Source organism: Stenella coeruleoalba (genome assembly GCF_951394435.1).
Source record: "Stenella coeruleoalba genome assembly, chromosome: 2".
In the NCBI taxonomy this organism is placed as follows: domain Eukaryota; kingdom Metazoa; phylum Chordata; class Mammalia; order Artiodactyla; family Delphinidae; genus Stenella; species Stenella coeruleoalba.
Window position 1 is genome coordinate 93159251 of NC_137147.1, and position 20269 is coordinate 93179519.

The following is a 20269-nucleotide window of genomic DNA, read 5'->3' on the forward strand; positions in this document are numbered from 1 at the left end:
CCACTGTGCCGTGACCTGTGGAGAGAGGAGAACCTGCAGTCCTCTTTGGCTGGGGATCCTGCCTTCTTCCCTGCTGTGTCTCAGATGGACAGGAGACAGTTCCACCCATTCCTTTGGCAGGGCTGAGTTCTCTGGGTAGGTCCACCTACTTAGTGAAAAAAGAACCTGCTTCTAGAACCATCCATCATACTAGAAAGCGGTCCTTCATCAGACAAGTACACCAACACAGGCATCGAGGAGGACTCTGTATGTGAAAATTCGGCTACGGCTGGGCTGCTTGCTGCCTGGTGGCAGGTGGGCAGGGAGGAGCCTGTCGCCTGTATCTTCCACGGGCACTGCCTAAATGACCAGTGACCTCCCCAGCCCAGATGTGCACAGGGCATCACTGTTCTGTCCTCGGGACTGTGAGAAGGGGCTGGGCCATGTTTGTCAAACATGGAGACAGGGGCTGACGTAACTATTCCCTATTCCCCGCTGGACATCCTTCCTGTGAAGTAATTTTGAATACTGGTAGCTGAAGAACTTAACAGGATACTTTGTACTGATGTTGACATGGGAGCCAGTTGGGGCTGAATGGCCACAGCAGGTTCAGTGACCATCTTTTCACACCCTCGCACCAACCATCTCTGCTAGAGAGAGGCCATGGGGTGGGATGAACCATGGGGCTGAGCTAATATAGTATTTTTGCATTATCATCAGATACAGGAGAAGCATAACAGGACAGGAGGTGATGATGGAAGGGCAAATCTCTTAAGGTGGTGTCCTCCAGACAACGTTATAAGGCATTAAATATTTTGTGTGAAAGCAAGGATTTGAGACATTCAGAGAAGGCGGTCACAGTGTCTATGAACTAGCTCCCCACTAACCAGGGGAACAGGCTCCACACTATACGTTCTACCCCAGGGGCTACTTTCCCTTAGGGTCTGAGTGCAAAGCTCTTACTCTTCATTGTCGTCTTTCTTTCAATCCCATTATTCCTAACACTGTATCTAACTCCAAGGAATTTGATTTTTGAATCACAACTCCAAAACTTCTTATTTGAAGGGTAATTTCAATTTATTAACAAACCAGAGAAAACAGCACAGAATGACTGTGAAAGACCAAGAAAGATGGGTAGGGCTTCATTCTGCCCAACTCTCCTGTGCATGCCAGCATAAACCTTCCCTGTGCCTCCCGGATGGTGCCCCTCAGATGGGGAGAGGCCAGTCCTGCAGGGGCAGGGGGAGCATAGTTCTTCTCTGCTTCTGCATGATGGGTGGGAAACTCTCTCTCCACTCTCCCCCTCCCCACCCCAGAAAGTTTCCCTCTGCAGGACCATAAACCTGCACATCTAAGACCTAAAAAACATAGCTCTTGAAAAATACTTTTCCAATTTGCAGCTATACTTTTTCACACCTTTGGATTCATTTTTATTTTGTTTGAAACAGCACATCTAGAGACAAATTGCAAACCCAGCCCATTAGAAACTATTGTTCTTTTCTCTGCTGCTTAATAGTCTAGATCCAGGTTGATCCCTGCCACATGCCAAAGAGAAACTAGTTAGACCTTTTATTAGTTTTTAAAAGCATGAACATAATCTCATTTGATCCTCACAGCAGCCCTGGGAGGTAGGCAGGTGGGCATGATGGTTCCAGGATCCAGAGGACAAAATTGTAACTGATGGAGCTGGGAACCAAACCCATGTCCTCTGACCCCTGGTCCAGGGCTCCTTCCATTCCACAAGATGAACTGGGCCCACCTAGATGAGTAGGGCAGCTTTTCTGCTTAGAATAGATGAGATGTCCTTTGGGCTTGCAAACAAAGGAGATTTTAAGTACAGACCTCAGCAGAGAGCTTAGGTGATAAACACACCTGAGCTCAATCTAGCATCAACATCAGAGGGATGAACAGGACAGAACACGGGCATCTTTGACAAGGGTTTCTTCTTGTTTTCCTGATTCTCACCTGGAACACGCTGGGTGCTGTAACATGAATGCAGCCAAGTCCAGGAGGAGGGAAGGCATTCAGAGGACTTTCTCGTCTAGCAATTTATTGATTCCTTCACAAATCCTCTTGAGGTTGGGCCTACAGTCTCCATCCAGGCTATAAAGGGTGGAGAGGAACTCCATATCAGCAAAGTGGTTGAAGACATGGTTGATGCGCCCGTGGCTCCGGGGTGTCAGGTGTCTCTGTACCAGTTCATGCACCAGGTCCTGGCACTCATGTAGGAGCTTGGAGAGCACATTTCTATCGAAGGTGTATTCTACCTCATAGAAGCTGACGATTGTCATGGCCGTCTGGTTCAGTTTCTTCCTGAGCTTCTCCACGATAACAACCTCCTCCTGGCTGAACTGGTTGTTCCGGTAGAGGATCCCAATTTTGATTGCCACCTTGATTAAGTCTTTCATGATCTTGTGGGCTTCCTTCTTGTTGTGTGTGTGCTCTTTGGTGACTTTATAGAGCTCATCAAAGATCTCGCTGCTGGTGTCATCAATCAGCATGTTGGCCACAGTTTTACTGGCTATTTTGCTCAGAATCTTCTTCTGGGCTTGAAGGGCAAGGTTCTTTGAACTAAAAACATCAGGACCTATGGTAAGAAAAGAAATAAAAGTTATAGAAATACTGGAACTGTTTATTATGTTTCTACAAGTGAAACATACTAACTTGAACTTACGTTCTTACAGCAAAAATTCATGCCTTCATACCCCACGACTCTTTTATGGAACCCCACCCCCAGCCCGGTTACTCGACTGTGCTTGCCACATGACATGCTTGTTTACCCTCTTGAACCTTTTAAATTGTGCTCTTTCCTCTCTAGACGTGGTCTCCTCATGTCCGGGCCAAATCTCATGCTTTTGACTTACTTCATGCAAAAAGCCTCCTTGACTCTATTTGCTCACGAAGAACTCCCTACAATGATTACTGCCCAGGAAACTATTCAGTTTTGCAAATTTACAGAAGGAAATTATTGCTTAATGATAAGAACGTAGCACCAATGCCAACCCCATTCTTAGGACAGACCTGGGTGGTTGATCATGGTAGTATTTTTTCTTTTCTTTTTTTTTTTTTTTTTTGCGGTACGTGGGCCTCTCACTGTTGTGGCCTCTCCCGTTGTGAAGCACAGGCTCTGGACGCGCAGGCTCAGCGGCTGTGGCTCACAGGTCCAGCCGCTCCGCAGCATGTGGGATCTTCCTGGACCAGGGCACGAACCCGTGTCCCATGCATCGGCAGGCGGACTCTCAACCACTGTGCCACCAGGGAAGCCCCATGGTAGTGTTTTTTGACTGAGTCTCAGAATTCATATTTCATTGAGTCTAAGATGTATTTTTTTTCATGTTTGATATCTTGGAAATTGGGATGTGTCTTATAGTCACTGTTGCAAGGTGGTAGTTGTGCTGTGGTTGCATTACCTGTGTGTGCATCAGTTTACACAATAGGAGACAGATTTGGAATAAGTCATGAGTACTCTTGTAAGAAATGTTGCTCACCAATGTTCTCGATGGCACACAGAACCACATTTTGTGGGAAACACAGACATCAACAGTTCCAAGCAAAGATGCTTCAGCTGAGTACAGAACTACCCTGAATGTGAGGAAGCTTAGAAAAACCAAAGCCACTTTATTTCCCCGTTACTTTCCACTTTATGAACGAATGAGAACAATATATGTTAAAAGAAATAACACTATGTACAAGTAAGTCTAAAAGGGATCTTTCAATAAGTATAAAATTAAAATTCTAAGCAATAAGAAAGCAACCATTTGCAGTTTAATTGGCAGCATTTTCTTCTTTCTTAAGAGCATAAAAGGCATCTTATAATCGATGGTGTCTTAGATTGGATCGAACACTCCATGAAGTCACCAGTTAGCTGGAACTGATATTTGACAGTCAGCAGTACGTGTGTGCATCATTCTTATCTTCCCAAGGACATTCAAGTCGCTGGAGGACAGAGACAACATCTCCTACAGCACTTAGCTCAGTTCTGGGCACAGGGATGGAATGGTGTTTGTTAAGTTAAATGCCAGAATAATACTGCAGAAGAATAAATTTTCCTTTGAGAACTGACGGCTCTAGGATCTCTAGAGTTTTTGTCCAGTGCTCTGTGGCAACATGGAAGTGACAGGCAGCATGGACAGACAGATGGCCACACATACTAGCTTTTGCAATCCTGTCTGGCCCCTCCCCAATTCATATCCCACCCCCTCTGCCCACCTCAGACCCATCCCCTCAGTGGAATGCTATTAATCCCTGGTGCTTAGGTCTTGCAGACACGGACTCAGTTAACACTTAAACACAATTCAGACATACACCGCAGCACTTCCTCCACCCGCATATCCCCTCATGGACTGACTCCCTCCCTCCCAGCCCAGCCTTGCTCCCTCGGCCCTGGGTCTTTCCAGGACAGCTACTTCTGCTAACGGACCTCTTCCAGATGTAAGCTGCAGGGTCATGGCCTTGAGTGGGGTCACTAAAGTGGGATCAGCAGAACTAAAGCAGCAGGCACCACGGGTCTCCCACAGCCCCAGGAAGCTCTCTCCTAAAAGTCTGAGACCATAGACTCTTTAAGCAACTTTGGAGCAAGTGACCCTGATACAGCCAGGATTTTCCCTTCAGCTTCATTGTGAAGGGAATAAACAGTAATTCTTGACTTTTCCTTATGGTGAGATTTATGCCCTTCCAGAGTTTGAGACAAATAATATTTCTGCCCGGTCTGATCATCTACCATGGTCACCCAGACCTTTGTGTAAATAACCTTTGTTCCAAAAACATCAAATTCCTCCTCCCCAAACAAATATTTACCAGCATTAAGGATGTTTAAAAGATTGTGCTGTATGCTTTGAAATCAGTTCCACAGGAGAAACTTAAAGACTTTGAGCTTTGGCCCTGTCACCAAAATAAGTATATGCCTCCTTAGGTGATTATTTTGATGGGAACAATGGAATCTAGATGGATCTGTTCTGGAATATCAAAAATTGAATCATTTCTTTGTAGACACAACTCCTAAAAACTGCTTGAGAAGAAGGTATTTGAAGAGGTTCTCTGGAAATGCAGCACACACGCATTTACACAGAAGCAACAGATCAACTGTGTGTCCACTGGAATGTAAGCTCTGTGGGAGCAGGGATTTGTGACCAAGCCCCACTGGACGTCCCAAGCCCAGGGCATTGGTGGCCCACGGCAGCTGTTGTTGAATGAGGAAGCACTGGCTCTGTGCCAGGCACTTCATGGCTTTAACCCTAAGAGCTGGGTGAAGCTGGTGTTTTTAACCAAGGCTTCCCTGCTAGCCGGATTCCAAACCCTGCTCTTTCACCACCAGCATTCCCAGAAGTTTTCTCCAGAGCAGTGGTCATCACACCTTTTGCTGTTACAGCCCCATAAGAATTTTGAAAAGCTAGTACCTCCTTGCACATTTTTTAACTTGACAGCAAGTATTTTTCACCTTATGGTTAAATAGTTAAAATTTCTAAGTAGATTAAATGTCTAGATATTATAAATATTGATACTTTAAAATCAATGTGTTAAATTATTCTTTTAAAAGTGTCCAATGTACATACCACATACCGCAGTGATACAACAGCCATTATTGTCCGTTTTAAAATGACAGGAGCAAGCTCTCCTTTAAAAATTAGAGCTGCTGCCATAAACAAGACAAAAAGACAACCCTCAGAATGGGAGAAAATATTTGCAAACGAAGCAACTGACAAAGGATTAATCTCCAAAATTTACAGCAGCTCATGCAGCTCAATGTCAAAAAAACAAACAACCCAATCCAATAATGGGCAGAAAACCTAAATAGACATTTCTCCAAAGAAGATATACAGATTGCCAGCAAACACATGAAAGGATGCTCAACATCACTAATCATTAGAAAAATGCAAATCAAAACTACAATGAGGTATCACCTCACACCGGTCAGAAAGGCCATCATCAAAAAATCTACAAACAATAAATGCTGGAGAGGGTGTGGAGAAAAGGAACCCTCTTGCACTGTTGGTGGGAATGTAAATTGATACAGCCACTATGGAGAACAGTATGGAGGTTCCTTAAAAAACTAAAAATAGAACTACCATACGACCCAGCAATCCCACTATTGGGCATACACCCTGAGAAAACCATAATTCAAGAAGAGTCATGTACCACAAGGTTCACTGCAGCTCTATTTACAATAGCCAGGACATGGAAGCAACCTAAGTGTCCATCCTCAGATGAATGGATAAAGAAGATGTGGCACATATATACAATGGAATATTACTCAGCCATAAAAGGAAACAAAATTGAGTTATTTGTGGTGAGGTGGATGGACCTAGAGACTCATACAGAGTGAAATTAAGTCAGAAAGAGAAAAACAAATACCATATGCTAACACATATATATGTCATCTAAAAAAAAAGGTTCTGAAGAACCTAGGGGCAGGACAGGAATAAAGACGCAGACGTAGAGAACGGACTTGAGGACATGGGAACGGGTAACGGTAAGCTGGGACGAAGTGAGAGAGTGGTATGGACATATATACACTACCAAATGTAAATAGATAGCTAGTGGGAAGCAGCCACATAGCACAGGGAGATCAGCTCGGCGCTTTGTGTCCATCTAGAGGGGTGGGATAGGGAGGGTGGGAGGGAGATGCAAGAGGGAGGGGATATGGGGATATATGTATATGTATAGCTGATTCACTTTGTTATAAAGCAGAAACTAACACACCATTGTAAAGCAATTATACTCCAATAAAGATGTTAAAAAAAAATTAGAGTTGCTACATTATTCTTTTTTCTCCTTGAAATTGTATCTCTATTCTATGACATTCAGAAACTTTAACTTGATATCTGTTTTTATGCTTGAAAATGTTTTATTTGATCAATCCGTCATAATTCTCTATAACCAAAGGATCCATACATATTGAAATTTAAATTAAAAGACAATTCCAGTGATCAAAATCTCCAGTCCTTAAAAAAATTCCTTCTGGAGTGAGTTATCATTCTGATTATTTTGGGTACAAGTATTAAACTTTTGATAAATACTAAACATAAAAAATAAAGTTTTAATGGAAATGCACCTCCAAATGAGATGGGTAGGGGCAGGTTATGGTGCTTTGATTAAGACAGGCATCACCAACACCAAAGCTTCACATCATCCCTTTGTTTGACCAGGTTTTCCAACCCAGGAAAATGTATTTGTTGCAATAAGATTCCTTATGGGTGGGAACCCCATGACTGAAACAGTGGAAAGAAGGAAAGTTCACCACCCTGTGACCTCAGATTTTTGCTCTGACAGATGAATTTAGAAGAGTATTGCGGCTTCCTTGGTGGCGCAGTGGTTAAGAATCCGCCTGCCAACACAGGGGACACAGCTTCAAGTCCTTGTCTGGGAAGATCCCACATGCCACGGAGCAACTAAGCCCGTGTGCCACAACTACTGAAGCCTGCACGCCTAGAGCGTGTGCCCCACAACAAGAGAAGCCACCGCAATGAGAAGCCCTCGCACCGCAACGAAGAGTAGCCCCTGCTCGCCGCAACTAGAGAAAGCCCACACGCAGCAACGAAGACCCAACGCAGCCAAAAAAAAAAAATTAAATACATTTATATAAGAAAAGAGTATTGAAGTGAGAAAGAGGAATTGGATTTATAAATCAGTTCCCCCAAAACTCTCCTCATCTGCTCATCGCATGGAAAGTCTCTGGTCTCTCCGTGGTGCGCACACCAGTTTGAGTCCTGCTCTTTTGTAAGAGCAGCAGCATTCCATGAGATGTTAAGTGGTGTTCTTTGGGGGATGGGTGTGGGGGAGGGGAGTAAAGAGGTTTTTTTTTTTTTAAAGGTTATACTCCATTTATAATTATAAAATATTGGCTATATTCCCCATGTTGTACAATATATCCTTGTAGCTTATTCTTTGCATAATAGTTTGTACCTCTGAATTCTCTACCCCTATCTTGCCCCTCTCTTCCCTCTCCCCACTGGTAACCATTAGTCTGTTTTCTGTATCTGTGAGTCTGCTTCTTTTTTGTTATATTCACTAGTTTGTTGCTGTATGTTTTAGATTCCACATGAGTGATGTCATACAGTATTTGCCTTTCCCTGACCGACTCATTTCACTTCTCATAGTACTCTCTGAATAAGGTTTCTTGATCAAATAAGTTTGGAAAACACTGGGTTAAGCAACATTAAACAGAATCTTGTAAGACTTTAAAAATATTTCTTTAATTGATTAGGGTGTTTTATCAACTGTCAGAGAGGCATGGGTATGGTAGGCAGAATCATGGCCCCCAAAGATGTCCACATCCTAGTCCTGGAACCTGTGCGTGTGTTACCTCATCTGGTAAAAGAGACTTTGCAGACATGACTAAAGTTAAGGATTTGGGGATGGAGAAATCACCCTGGATTAGCCAGTGAGCCTGATGCAATCACAGGGGTCTTTATCAGTGAAAGAGGGAGAGAGAGTCAGAAAAGGAGATGTGGTGACGGGAGGAGAGGATCGAAGGGATGTAAAATGGCTGGCTTCAAAGATGGAGGAGGGAACCAGCAGCCAAGGAACGTAGGCAGCCTCTAGAAGCTGAAAAAGGCAAGGGAACAGATTACCCCTAGAGCCTTCAGAAAAAATGCAGCCCTGCTGACACAATGAGTTTCAGACCTGTATAACTCATTTAGGATGTCTGACCTCCAAAGCTGTGAGATGATAAATTTATGTTGTTTTAAATCACTGAGTTTGTGGTAATTTGTTACAGTAGCTCTAGGAAACTACTTCAGGTGAGTAGAGTGTGGTAAAGCATTTCTCAGTTTTATCTGGTCAGGAAACTCTGGTTTATTCGTTGTTGTTTTTTTGTTTTTTGGCGCACTGCAAGGCGTGCGGGATCTTAGTTCCCCGACCAGGGATTGAACCTGTGCCCCCTGCAGTGGGAGCACTGGACCGTCAGGGAAGTCCCAGAAAACTGTGTTTTTTGAGTAGAGTTACCAACTGCCCTGATTTGCCAGGATTGAGGGGTTTCCTGCATGGTAGACTTTCAGGGCTAAAACTGGAAAAGTCCAGGCAACTTGGGACAAGTTGGTCACCCTATTCCTGAGCCACTAGTGATACATATTATCATTGACCTAAAAAATGAAGAACAGGGAAGTAACAAAGGAAAAATTCCAGAGGGAGGAAGATGATACATACCTAATATTGAAGATCCTATCATCTCAGCAGGGTAAGCTGTATACTCTTGTTGCCACACTTATTTTTTGCGGTACGTGGGCCTCTCACCGTTGTGGCTTCTCCTGTTGCAGAGCACAGGCTCCGGACGCGCAGGCTCAGCGGCCATGGCTCACGGGCCTAGCCACTCCGTGGCATGTGGGATCCTCCCGGACCAGGGCACGAACCCGCATCCCCTGCATCGGCAGGCGGACTCTCAACCACTGTGCCACCAGGGAAGCCCCCTTCTCTACTTTTAAATTCTAGAGTCAATCTTAACTTTTTTTGGGGGGGTCTCTTTTGGGCCAAGGTTTCTTTTGTCCCTTGGTTGCTCTGCAATTATTGAGCATTTACTATTTGTTCAACTCTGTAAGAAGTGCTATGGGGGACGTCCTCCCCACCCCCAATATTTAATTGGGTGCTACTCTGAATATTGTCCTGCAGGGAGGAGAGATATAGACAAATGAAACAAAATACTTAAATATGTGAAACAGCCCAAATTGGCATGAGTGAGAACAGCTGGGGGAAGCTCTATGGGCTCTGAAGGTAGACTTCAATGTGGATAGGTGGGGATGGCTACAATATCAGGAAGTGGTTTCTAAAGTTATCCAAACAGGCCAGCAATTTTCCCCCAATCACAAAGGCCTTGGGTGGTTTCCCTCATATGTTCTCAGCTATTTCTCTTGTAAAAGAACATGTTATTTACCTACAAAGGGACTTGAGGTACAAGCTTCTATGGTGTGGGCTCAGGAGGGTCACAGGTATCAAATCTCTGAAGCCCAACAATCAAGAGGCTAGAGCAGAGGAATTACAGATCATCAAATTATAAGGGAAGCTTTAACAAAAAACAACAAGCAAGTAGATTCCCACACTTACTCCAGACTGTCAGTATTAAAATCTTTAGGAGTAAGGCCAGTAATCACAAGCTCTCTAACATTCAGCATGATTCTGACATGCTGAAGGTAGGGCCCACTGATCACGGCATGCCCCAATGTGTATCTTACAGAATACTAGTCCCATCAGATGTTCCAGGGGAGAAAGTTTTGTGGTGAGCTAAATGAGTTTGTAGATGACTACACATTGTGGCTGGCTTTTCATGGTGCGCCATACCAGGTAGCTTATTAAAGGCTCTGAGAGGTCCTGTAGTAAAGATACCTGTATAGTTTTGTTATTTATTTGATGAAATAACATCAAGACACCAATCTGGTCAACTCTGACAACTCCCAGGGGGAGGGCTGGAGAGCCAGTACTGTTTCCAACACGCACACACGATTTAAGGGAGAGTGTGTGCACTGAGGGAGAGCTGGGTGGGGCAGACTTTTTGTAGATGGAAATCTTGGGCTTGTTTCCTTCCATCCATCCTTCTGTCTCCACCTTTTGCAGTTTTGCAGAGGGACCATGTTGGTGACCCATCAGGGAGAAACACTAGGGGCTGAGAGGAAGAGTGTGAGCTTTGGAAGCCAAAGTCAGGAGTGCAGTTGGGATACCTGGGGAAACAGGCCTAACTGGCATGCACATGTTTGTTTGTGGGAAACACCGGGAAGATCTAGGATAGGTCGTGGCAAAAACTATTCTTTTTTTCTTGCATACAAGCCTTAAGAAGGCTCTTTTAGCCAGCAATGATTCTCTTAACCATTTTTGAACAAAAGTTCCCATTTCCCAGCCATGAAAAGTAAGGGATTGTTTACAGTAGCTTAGAATCTCTGAGAATGGAAATAAAAATGTGATTATGCAGCTATTATTATGCAGCTCACCTAACTAGCACAAGGAGAGGAGACTGAGGAAGCTGCAAAGTTCATCCTTGTAGGAAAAAACAGGGGCTTCCTTAAACCAAATCTGATGGAGGAGCTCAGATGAAAGGATTATGGAGTCAGTGCTCTGAGAATAAGCACCCTTGGAACATTACAAGGAAAGAAAAAGTACCAGAACTATGTTGGGAAAATGGCGTGACAATGGGAGTGAACTAGTTTGAAGAGAGAAAGCAAAAGATAATTTAAGTGGGCCCTTCACTGCATGGAAAAATGCTGGGGCTAGTCTGAGCTGAGCTTCTATAAATGATGTTCAGCTGTAGCACAGGTGATGTTTCCACGTTTCTAGAAAACACTAAGCTCTCCCGGATGGTGAAATGCCAAGCTGGTGGTGATAAACAGCAGGAAGATCTTATCAAGTCAAGGGTGAGTGGGCAGAAAAGAGGCAGATGAACTTCAGCATGGTAAGGGCAAAGTAATACATTCCAGGAAATATAAATGATAGTTATGAAAGATGACAGGCTCTCAGCTGTCACTTACAGCCCAGAGAGGAGCTTTGAGCATCAAGCCAGGATGGATTGTGGCAGAGAGGGGCTAGGGGACAGACTCAGCTCTTCTCTCCTTACTCTCAGGACTTGGTAACTTCTCTACCTCTGGTTAAGGAGTGCGTGGAAAACTAGCATATGAGGATGGATAGCTGTTTCAAAATTATAAAGTTATCTGTAATAGCACTCACACAATATCACTTCACTTCTGTAAACGGCTTAGGATAATGGCAAGGAAGAGAGTTAGCTAAAAATGTTAAGTAGAAGTTAGGGGTGGAGATGGTACCCTGAGAAAAACAATCTGTGGTGCTTAATAAGCACCATCTGTCAAAGTCGAAGGTCCAGAGTACAAGGAAGGTGGGAGGGGAGTCTCCGGGGCATGGGGAGGGGAAGGCCTGGGCAAAGGGTGATTTGTGGTAGTCCAAGTTTCTGGCACTCAATCACTTACACTTAACTGTTGGAAATAAAGTTCAAGCAAGCTTCCTTGAGGCGGAGCAGCCTTACAAACTACTTTGAATGTGAACTTTCACAATGAGCACCTATCCTTCTGCTCACCTGCACAGGCACCCAGAAAAGCTGATTGGGCCAGTCATGTCCCTTAAGCTCCATCCTTCACAGCCAATAAGGGGCCAGGAGCCGGGGGAGAGTAATACCCTCCCCCCTCCCTTCCTGCTTCATGGTGGGTTCTCTGGATGAATGATAAGGAAGAGGTTGGCTCTGGGGGTGAGGTGGTCTGCAGGATGGGATATCCATGACAAGGATACAACACCTTCTAGAGAAGACATTGCCTCTGCTTAAGTTCTAGGTCCCTATGTAGCTATGGGGACAAAACTATTAAGGAACCTTAAGTAGTTTTTGAAATGTAAACCTAACACTGTTACAGTTTCCAGAAAGACTAACTGAGGTGTTGCATCCCCAGTGGAGTCAAACTGGAGAACATTTTCCTTTGTATACTGCCGGAGTATTAAAGAAAAAAGATGGCACTGGAGGAGGTACAATGAAGTGAAATGGTCAAGGGATGGTAGGATCTTTGAGTTAGAGACAAGCAAAATCTTGATCCTTCCCTCCCCCCACAGAAAATGATCAATGCTTGGCAGCTCATGAAAAATGCCTTTTAGGTCTAATCCCTGTCATACTTGAATGAGATGGCATTTTCTAGGCTTAAGAAAGGTACTTTGGGATAATTTAAAAGGCATCACAGTAAAACTTAGATGACCTAGGAGGGATAGGAAATAGACTTTTCTGACTGGGGGTTAATCCAGCACACCCTTGAGGCTTTCTTAGGTTTGGTCTCTTCCCCACCCTCCAAGAGAGCCTTGAGGACATGTCCCCTGGGCTCACCCCTGATGCTGAGAAAACCTGAGGTCCCCAGATTTCCACTGCCTGCAATAAGAAGCAAGCAGCTTGTGGGTCCTGTGAGTGGGTCACCGTGACTTGAAGGGCAGCAGCTTCCACCAGGCACTCTGAGGGCGTGTGCAAAATGAAAACATTAGAACCTTTATTTCTGTTTCCTTGTTTTCTAATGAGATGGGTTAAGCTTTACTAATATTTAACATTCAGGCTAACCTTGGGACCCACTGGTGTGTGGCATTCTAAGGAAAGCGGGGAAGATCCCCCTGTTTCCCGGGGATGGGGGAGTATTTTAGTGTGTCTCTCTGATTTGTTTGTTGCCTTTCAGCAGTTTTGATTTTTTTTGGCATATGTTTGCGTGTGCTTGGTTAAACAGACTCACTGATTATATTATTTAGTTCTAACTAAACTAACCCTTATGAAATGGACCAATGATTTCAAAAGATTCCTGCAAGAAACAAAACTGAGGCCTGAAGACAATACACTAATCATGCCAGCACAAGTAAATGGCAAGAACATGGCAGAGCTGACGATTATCCTCCTCATCGTAAGAGCTTTTCTGCAGCTAAATTATAAGGTAAAAGTACTGATCTAGTCAGATCAAACAAGAAATGGGCTATAAAAATTTCAAAAATTCTAATAAGATGATTTGAAATATGGACTTTACACACTTTTACTTGCTTCGAGATATTCCCCAAGGCAGTAGGAAGCCACAGCAATTAGCAAGACAGACATATTGTGATTTTGATCTTAGCTTGTCCTGTGGGTGACGGGGAGAGGCAATAAGGAACAGACTGTGTGACTTTGGGGGAGAGGGATGCGTCAGGGGTGATGCTGAGTGCTTCTTCTAGCTTGGGAGATGTGGGGTGGGGAACATTAGGCAGCACCCACTGAAACAGGCATCTGGGAGCATGTGTGGGGAAGATGACTTCAGTCCTGAGTACGCTGAGTTCGAGGGGTTCCAGGGGGGCATCTAGGTAGAGATGGTCACATGAGCCTGTACAGTAGGCACCTCCAACTCAACATGTTCTACCCCGAGCTCCCCATTTCCCCATTCAAACCATGTCCCTATCCATCAAGCAATTGATGGTGAAAAGACCTAGTTTCCCTAAATAATTAGCCAATTAAAGACGCAGATGTAGAGGATGGACTTGAGGACACGGGGAGGGGGAAGGGTAAGCTGGGATGAAGTGAGAGAGTGGCATGGACATATATACACTACCAAATGTAAAATAGCTAGCTAGAGGGAAGCAGCTAGCTAGAGGGAGATCAGCTTGGTGATTTGTGACCACCTAGAGGGATGGGATAGGTAGGGTGGGAGGGAGACACAAGAGGGAGGAGATAGGGGGATATATGTATATGTATAGCTGATTCACTTTGTTATACAGCAGAAACAAACATACCATTGTAAAGCAATTATACTCCAATAAAGATGTTAAAAAATAAAAAGATCCCGAGGGATAAACAGGTTATTCCTTTAAAATGCAAATTCCTACTTCAGTGGTTAAAATGTACTCTCTGTTCAAAGCTTGCTGGGGATCAAGTTAGTCAATCACACGATAGCCCTCCTAGGGCTTCTCTCTCTCCTTCGTGGCCCACCACCAAATCGCCCCTCCTTCCCCACCAAGAAAATGGATTCTTTTAAAATGAGGATAGGAAGTGAGAGGCAGGCTTGGGTACAGTAGGATTGGGGTGGAGAGTGGAAGGAGGAAGGACTGAATTGCTAGAGACAGCCAAATGCAGGGGAGGGGTGTTGCATTAGCCAGTCTTCACCACTTTGCATTCCCCTTCATGTGGCCAGTCGTCCTGCCTCTAGCTCGGGCTTGGGTGCCCCTGAAATCTTGCCTTTGGGTCAGGCCTGGGAACAGCCACAGAGTTTTGCTTTGCCCTGGGTGGCTGCTCAGTCCTAGAGATTCATTCATCCAGCAGTCAGGAGTGAGGATTTGAGTGTTTTGGGGGGACCAGATATGATGAAATTTCCTAGCTAATACTGGATGTTTTAGGGTGCTGAGAAAGGACATGCAATAGTAGACAAAACAGGGTGTTTCTTTTTTTTTTTTTTTTTTTTGCGGTACGCGGGCCTCTCACTGTTGTGGCCTCTCCCGTTGCGGAGCATAGGCTCCGGACGCGCAGGCTCAGCGGCCATGGCTCACGGGCCCAGCCGCTCCGCGGCATGTGGGATCTTCCCGGACTGGGGCACGAACCCACGTCCCCTGCATCGGCAGGCGGACTCTCAACCACTGCGCCACCAGGTAAGCCCCAGGGTGTTTCTTATAGGAAAGCAGATTCAGATCATTGTGACACCTTACACTGAGTAATTACACTTTAAAACCAGCATTTGATGACATTCAAGATGAAGACTCTTTTTTTTCATTTCAAAAAAATTTCCTGGGCCTTGAAATAACATCGTTTCAGGTGAAGTGAAGAAATGTTGGCAGGGTCAGCTGTAAGACCTTCCAGCTCATTATCTCATTTTGTCGTAGATGCCCCCAATCCACCCATCCATTCGCACTGAGGGATTCATAGTTCAATTAATAATCATGTCAGAGATAATGTTAACTACTGAGCACAGATTATGTACCTGAGGTAGCATATACTATGTATTTGATCCTCACAAGAGGTCTGCAAAAGAAAGACTGTAATAAGTCCCATTTTATAGATAAGGAAACTGAGGAACAGCAGATTTAAGTAATTCATTCAAAGCTACGAGGCTAGTAAGAGAGCTGCAGTTGAGTCAAATCAAATCTAGACAAAGCCTGCAATCCTTGCCTTCCTGCATCTGCTTTTAGAAGATTTTCCCTGGCTCCCTAATGACTGTGATTTCTCACTTATTTGAGACATTAATTATGCCTCAATTAAAATTCCTATCTAGCAACAAGATTTACATTTCATAATTTTTTTCTTAAATACAAAAAAAGCCAGTCTTATGATGTGATAGAACAATACTACCTATTCATCAAAACGTGAAGGTAGATGTAGCTCTCATCTTTAGAGGGCATTCTATATATTTGAACAGAGTTGCGTGGTGGTTTTGTTTTTCATATTGATTTTACAGCTAGCTCTGAAAAGTGAATGAGTGATAATTTTACTTACCAGAGCTAACTGAAGCAGATACTTGAGAAGTCACTGGGGGGGGCGGGGGGGGGGCAGGGTGAATCATCTCCAACTCAACAGGTTAATTATGGAGATCTGAGAGATATTTTTGTCTCACTGCAGTAGAAGAGCAATCATCATTAAAAACAACATCTACTTACATGATTTCTTTAAACAAAGCTTATTCATCCCCTCCCCCACTCTCTTTTGCATCTAAAAAAAACTAGTGTCTCTCTGAATAGTAGGTCATACTCAGGCATAATAAAATAAAAATAGAGTCTATGTATATAGTGCATTATGCACAGTAACTCATTGTATCCTTGCAACAACTTAACATACATGTACTAATATCACTACCACCACCACCATCATCATCATCATCATCAATTTACATCCAAGGAAACCACGCAAAGGGAGATTAAGCAGCTTGTTTAAAACTACCATTTAGGAAGTGGCAGAGCTCAATTCAGACCCAGGCAGACTGCCCCAGAGTCCCGTGCTTCAAGCCGCCACACTAAACTGCCATTCCTGAGGTGATAAACATCAATTAGTTTAAATGTGTTTTTGAATTGTTGCCCATTTTAAGATGGAGATTGAGCTGTTTTTTTCCTCCGAAGAATTGTTTTAAAAAACCATGGGGCTTCCCTGGTGGCACAGTGGTTGGGAGTCCACCTGCCCATGCAGGGGACGCGGGTTCGTGCCCCGGTCCGGGAAGATCCCACATGCCGCAGAGTGGCTGGGCCCGTGAGCCATGGCTGCTGAGCCTGCGCGTCCGGAGCCTGTGCTCCGCAATGGGAGAGGCCACAAGAGTGAGAGGCCCGCGTACCGCAAAAAAATAAATAAATAAAAATAAATAAAAAATAAATAAATAAAATAAAAAACCATGAAGTATTTCAAATATACAGACAAAACAGAAGATAATATAACAAACTCTACTTGTATGGCCACCACCCAGATGGAACAAATCTTAATATTCTGCCCTCAAAGACAGAGGCGGGGGTGAAGCCCTCTTTGTTTTCAACTCCCTTTCTTTTGTTTTCAACTCCCTTTCTTTCCCTTCTATCTCCTCAGATCTAATTGCACTTCAGAAGTCGAGGTGTCTTTTTGTCTCATCCATGTTTTTCTACGTTTGCCTCATGAGTATGCATGCATCAGCATTATATTGTTCAGAGTGTTTGTAAACTTCAGTTAAAGGTGTCACATTGCACAGATCCTTCTGCATCTCTTCATTCAACATCTTTCTTGCAAGATTTATCTAATTAGTCATTTCATTGCTTATATGAATATATTCTTTATCCATGTTTCCTATTGATGGACATTTACATTATTTTCACTTTTGTAAGCAAATAAGTCCACAGTCGTGTCTCCTTGTGCACACACACAATAGCCTCCCAGGTTCTATACCTAGAACACAACTTCCGAGTCCTGTAGCACAGCTGCCAATTGCTTCCAGCGAGATTGCACTAATTTTCACTCCCAGCAGCAGTGTGTGAGTTCCTGTGGATCTACTTCCTCATCAACACTTCAGATAGTCCACCTTTAAAATTTTTGCCAATTTGCTAAGTACAAAATGGTATCTTGTTTCAATATGCCTTTTCCTGATTGTTACTGAGATTCAATATATTTTTGTACATATTGAGCAGTCAGGTCTTTCTCATCTGTGAATTGCTTATTCATGTAGTCATTTCCCCCCTAATTGGATTGTATGTCTTTTTCTTGTTAATTTGTAGGAGGTTTTATGTATTACGGATTCTAATTCTTTGCTGATCACATGACTTGCAAAAATCTCCTCCCAGTCTGTAGCATTACCTTTTAACTTTATTTATCGTGTCTTTAACTGTATAGAAATTAAAATTTTTACTCTAGTTAAATTTAACTAATTTATCAGTCTTTCCCTTTATGGTTAGTGGTTTTTATATTTTGTGTTAAAAGAATCCTTTCCTGCCATGAGTTGATAAATGAGTCATATATTTTCCAAAAGTTTTAAGGTTTTGCTTTGCACATTTAGGTCTTTAATCTATCTGGAAATTATTTGGGGATGTTGTAGGAGGTACATTTTTCTCCTCATAATTTATTCAATGTATTGAATAGTTCATCCTTCTGCTACTGATCTGTTAGGCCACCTTTTTCTTAACAAGTTCCCTTATTGCATGGGTCTGAGTTTTTTACTTTATTCTATTGATCAATTTGTCTATTTCAGTACCAACACCACACTCTCCTAATTACTGTAACTCATAATAAGTCTTGATTGGCCATAGGGAAGTTCCCCCCATTTTATTCTTCTTGGAAATTATTTTGATTATTCTTTTTTTTTTTTTTTTTGCGGTACGCGGGCCTCTAACTATTGTGGCCTCTCCCGTTGTGGAGCACAGGCTCCGGACGCGCAGGCTCAGTGGCCATGGCTCACGGGCCCAGCCGCTCTGTGGCATGTGGGATCTTCCCGGACCGGGGCACGAACCCGTGTCCCCTGCATCGGCAGGCGGACTCTCAACCACTGCGCCACCAGGGAAGCCCTGTTTTGATTATTCTTGCCTTTACTCCTTCAACTGAATTTTTGGGTCATTTGACCAAATTCCATGAACACCTTGTATTAATCTGAGGTAAGCTGGTACCTTTATGATAGTAAGCTTCCCATCCATTAACATGATATATCTCTCCATTTAGTCAGAACATCTTCTCTGTTCTTCAATAATGTTTTATAGTCATCCCCATAAAGCTCTTGCATACCTTTCATTATTGTTACTTCTAGGTACCGAATAGTTTTGGTTGCTACTCTAAGTGTAATTTTTTTATCTTATAGTTTCTAAATGGTTATTAATGATGTATAGGAACCCAACTGATTCCTGTATATTTATCTCCAATTGAAAAATTTTGCTAAGTTCTGTTATTAGTCCTAACTTGCTTGGGTTTTTTAATGTGGACAACTACACTGCTTGCACAAAATGATTGTTTCCTTCTACCTCCCATTTCTTTTTCTTCCCTTATTGCACTGGTGGGAAACTCTAGTACAATGCTGAATAGTAAGGGTGCTATTTAGGATCCCTGTCTTGTTCTTGACTTAAACAGCGTTGCTTCTAAAATTTCCCCACCATGTATAATGTCTGCTGTAGATTTTTGATGGATACTACTTATTAAGTTAAGAAATCTTCCTTATGTTCCTAGTTTGCTAAGGCTTTTGTTTGTTTTAAGGTAAAAATGTGTATCAAATACTTTCTTTGTACCTACTGAGATGATTATATGGTTTATCTCTCTTAATATGTGAATTTAACCAGTTATTAAGAGACTTTTCATTTAAATCATCATTGCATTCCAAGGATAAGCCCTACTTGATCATGTATTTAATATACTGAAGAGTTCTATATTCGTAAATATCATATTCAGCATTTTGCAACTATGCTCAAAGGTGAGATTGGTCTATAAGTTTCTCCTAGTATAGTCCTTGTCTGATTTTGATGTCAGAGTAAACTAGCTTCATAAAATGGATTGGGTTGCTTTTTCTTTTTCTATTCTCTGAGACTGTATGTGTTAGACAAGGATTAACGGCTTTATGAAAGTTTAGTAAAATGCGTCCACAAAGCCACTTGTGACACCAAGTAGCCACTCTTTAGAGCTTAAAATCTAAAATCTTAATCTAAAATCTTTAGATTTTTATTTCTTTCCCTAGAGCATCTACAAAGTAGGTAGTCACTCTGAATGGTATATCACTCTCAGGAATAGATAATTCCTGAGAATTGTCTCAGGAATTGAGATAATTCTGAGAATCTATGCCAGTAGATGCATATCTAGTAGATATGCATCTACTGGCATAATTTAAAAAAAAATTATTTTTGGCTGCGTTGGGTCTTCGTTGCTGTGCGTGGCCTTTCTCTAGTTGTGGCAAGCAGGGGCTACTCTTCATTGCGGTGCGCGGGCTTCTCATTGTGGTTGCTTCTCTTGTTGTGGAGCACAGGCTCTAGGCGCACGGGCTTCAGTAGTTGTGGAACGTGGGCTCAGCAGTTGTGGCTTGCAGGCTCTAGAGCGCAGGCTCAGTAGTTGTGGTGCACAGGCTTAGTTGCTCCGCGGCATGTGGGATCTTCCCAGACCAGGGCTCAAACCCGTGTCCCCTGCACTGGCAGGCAGATTCTTAACCACTGTGCCACCAGGGAAGCCCTGCTGGCATAATTTTAAATACCATTCTCCTTGTTTTATTTTAAGAGGGGAAACTGAGGAGCTATTTCTCAAAATATTTTCTTTCTTTAATAAGTTTATTATAAAAACTGATACATGAGCACTGAGAACAGTCAGAAAACACAGATAAGCTAAAGGAAAAAAATGAATATGCCATGATCCCACCATGCACCATGGTTAGCATGTATATATTCTTCCAAATACTCTCCCAGGCATATGCACTTTAAT

At 43.1% G+C, this 20269-nt stretch overlaps 1 protein-coding gene across 1 annotated transcript in view; it reads right to left on the minus strand.

Moving 5' to 3' along the window:
• Positions 1-848: 848 nt before the first annotated feature.
• TNFAIP8L3 (TNF alpha induced protein 8 like 3) overlaps positions 849-20269 on the minus strand; it is a 40591-nt gene continuing 21170 nt past the window's right edge. Inside the window, exon 2 of the mRNA XM_079913788.1 lies at positions 849-2566. Coding sequence (XP_079769914.1) covers positions 2004-2566 — 563 coding nt within the window. The 3' untranslated portion in view covers positions 849-2003. The remainder of the gene's footprint in view (positions 2567-20269) is intronic.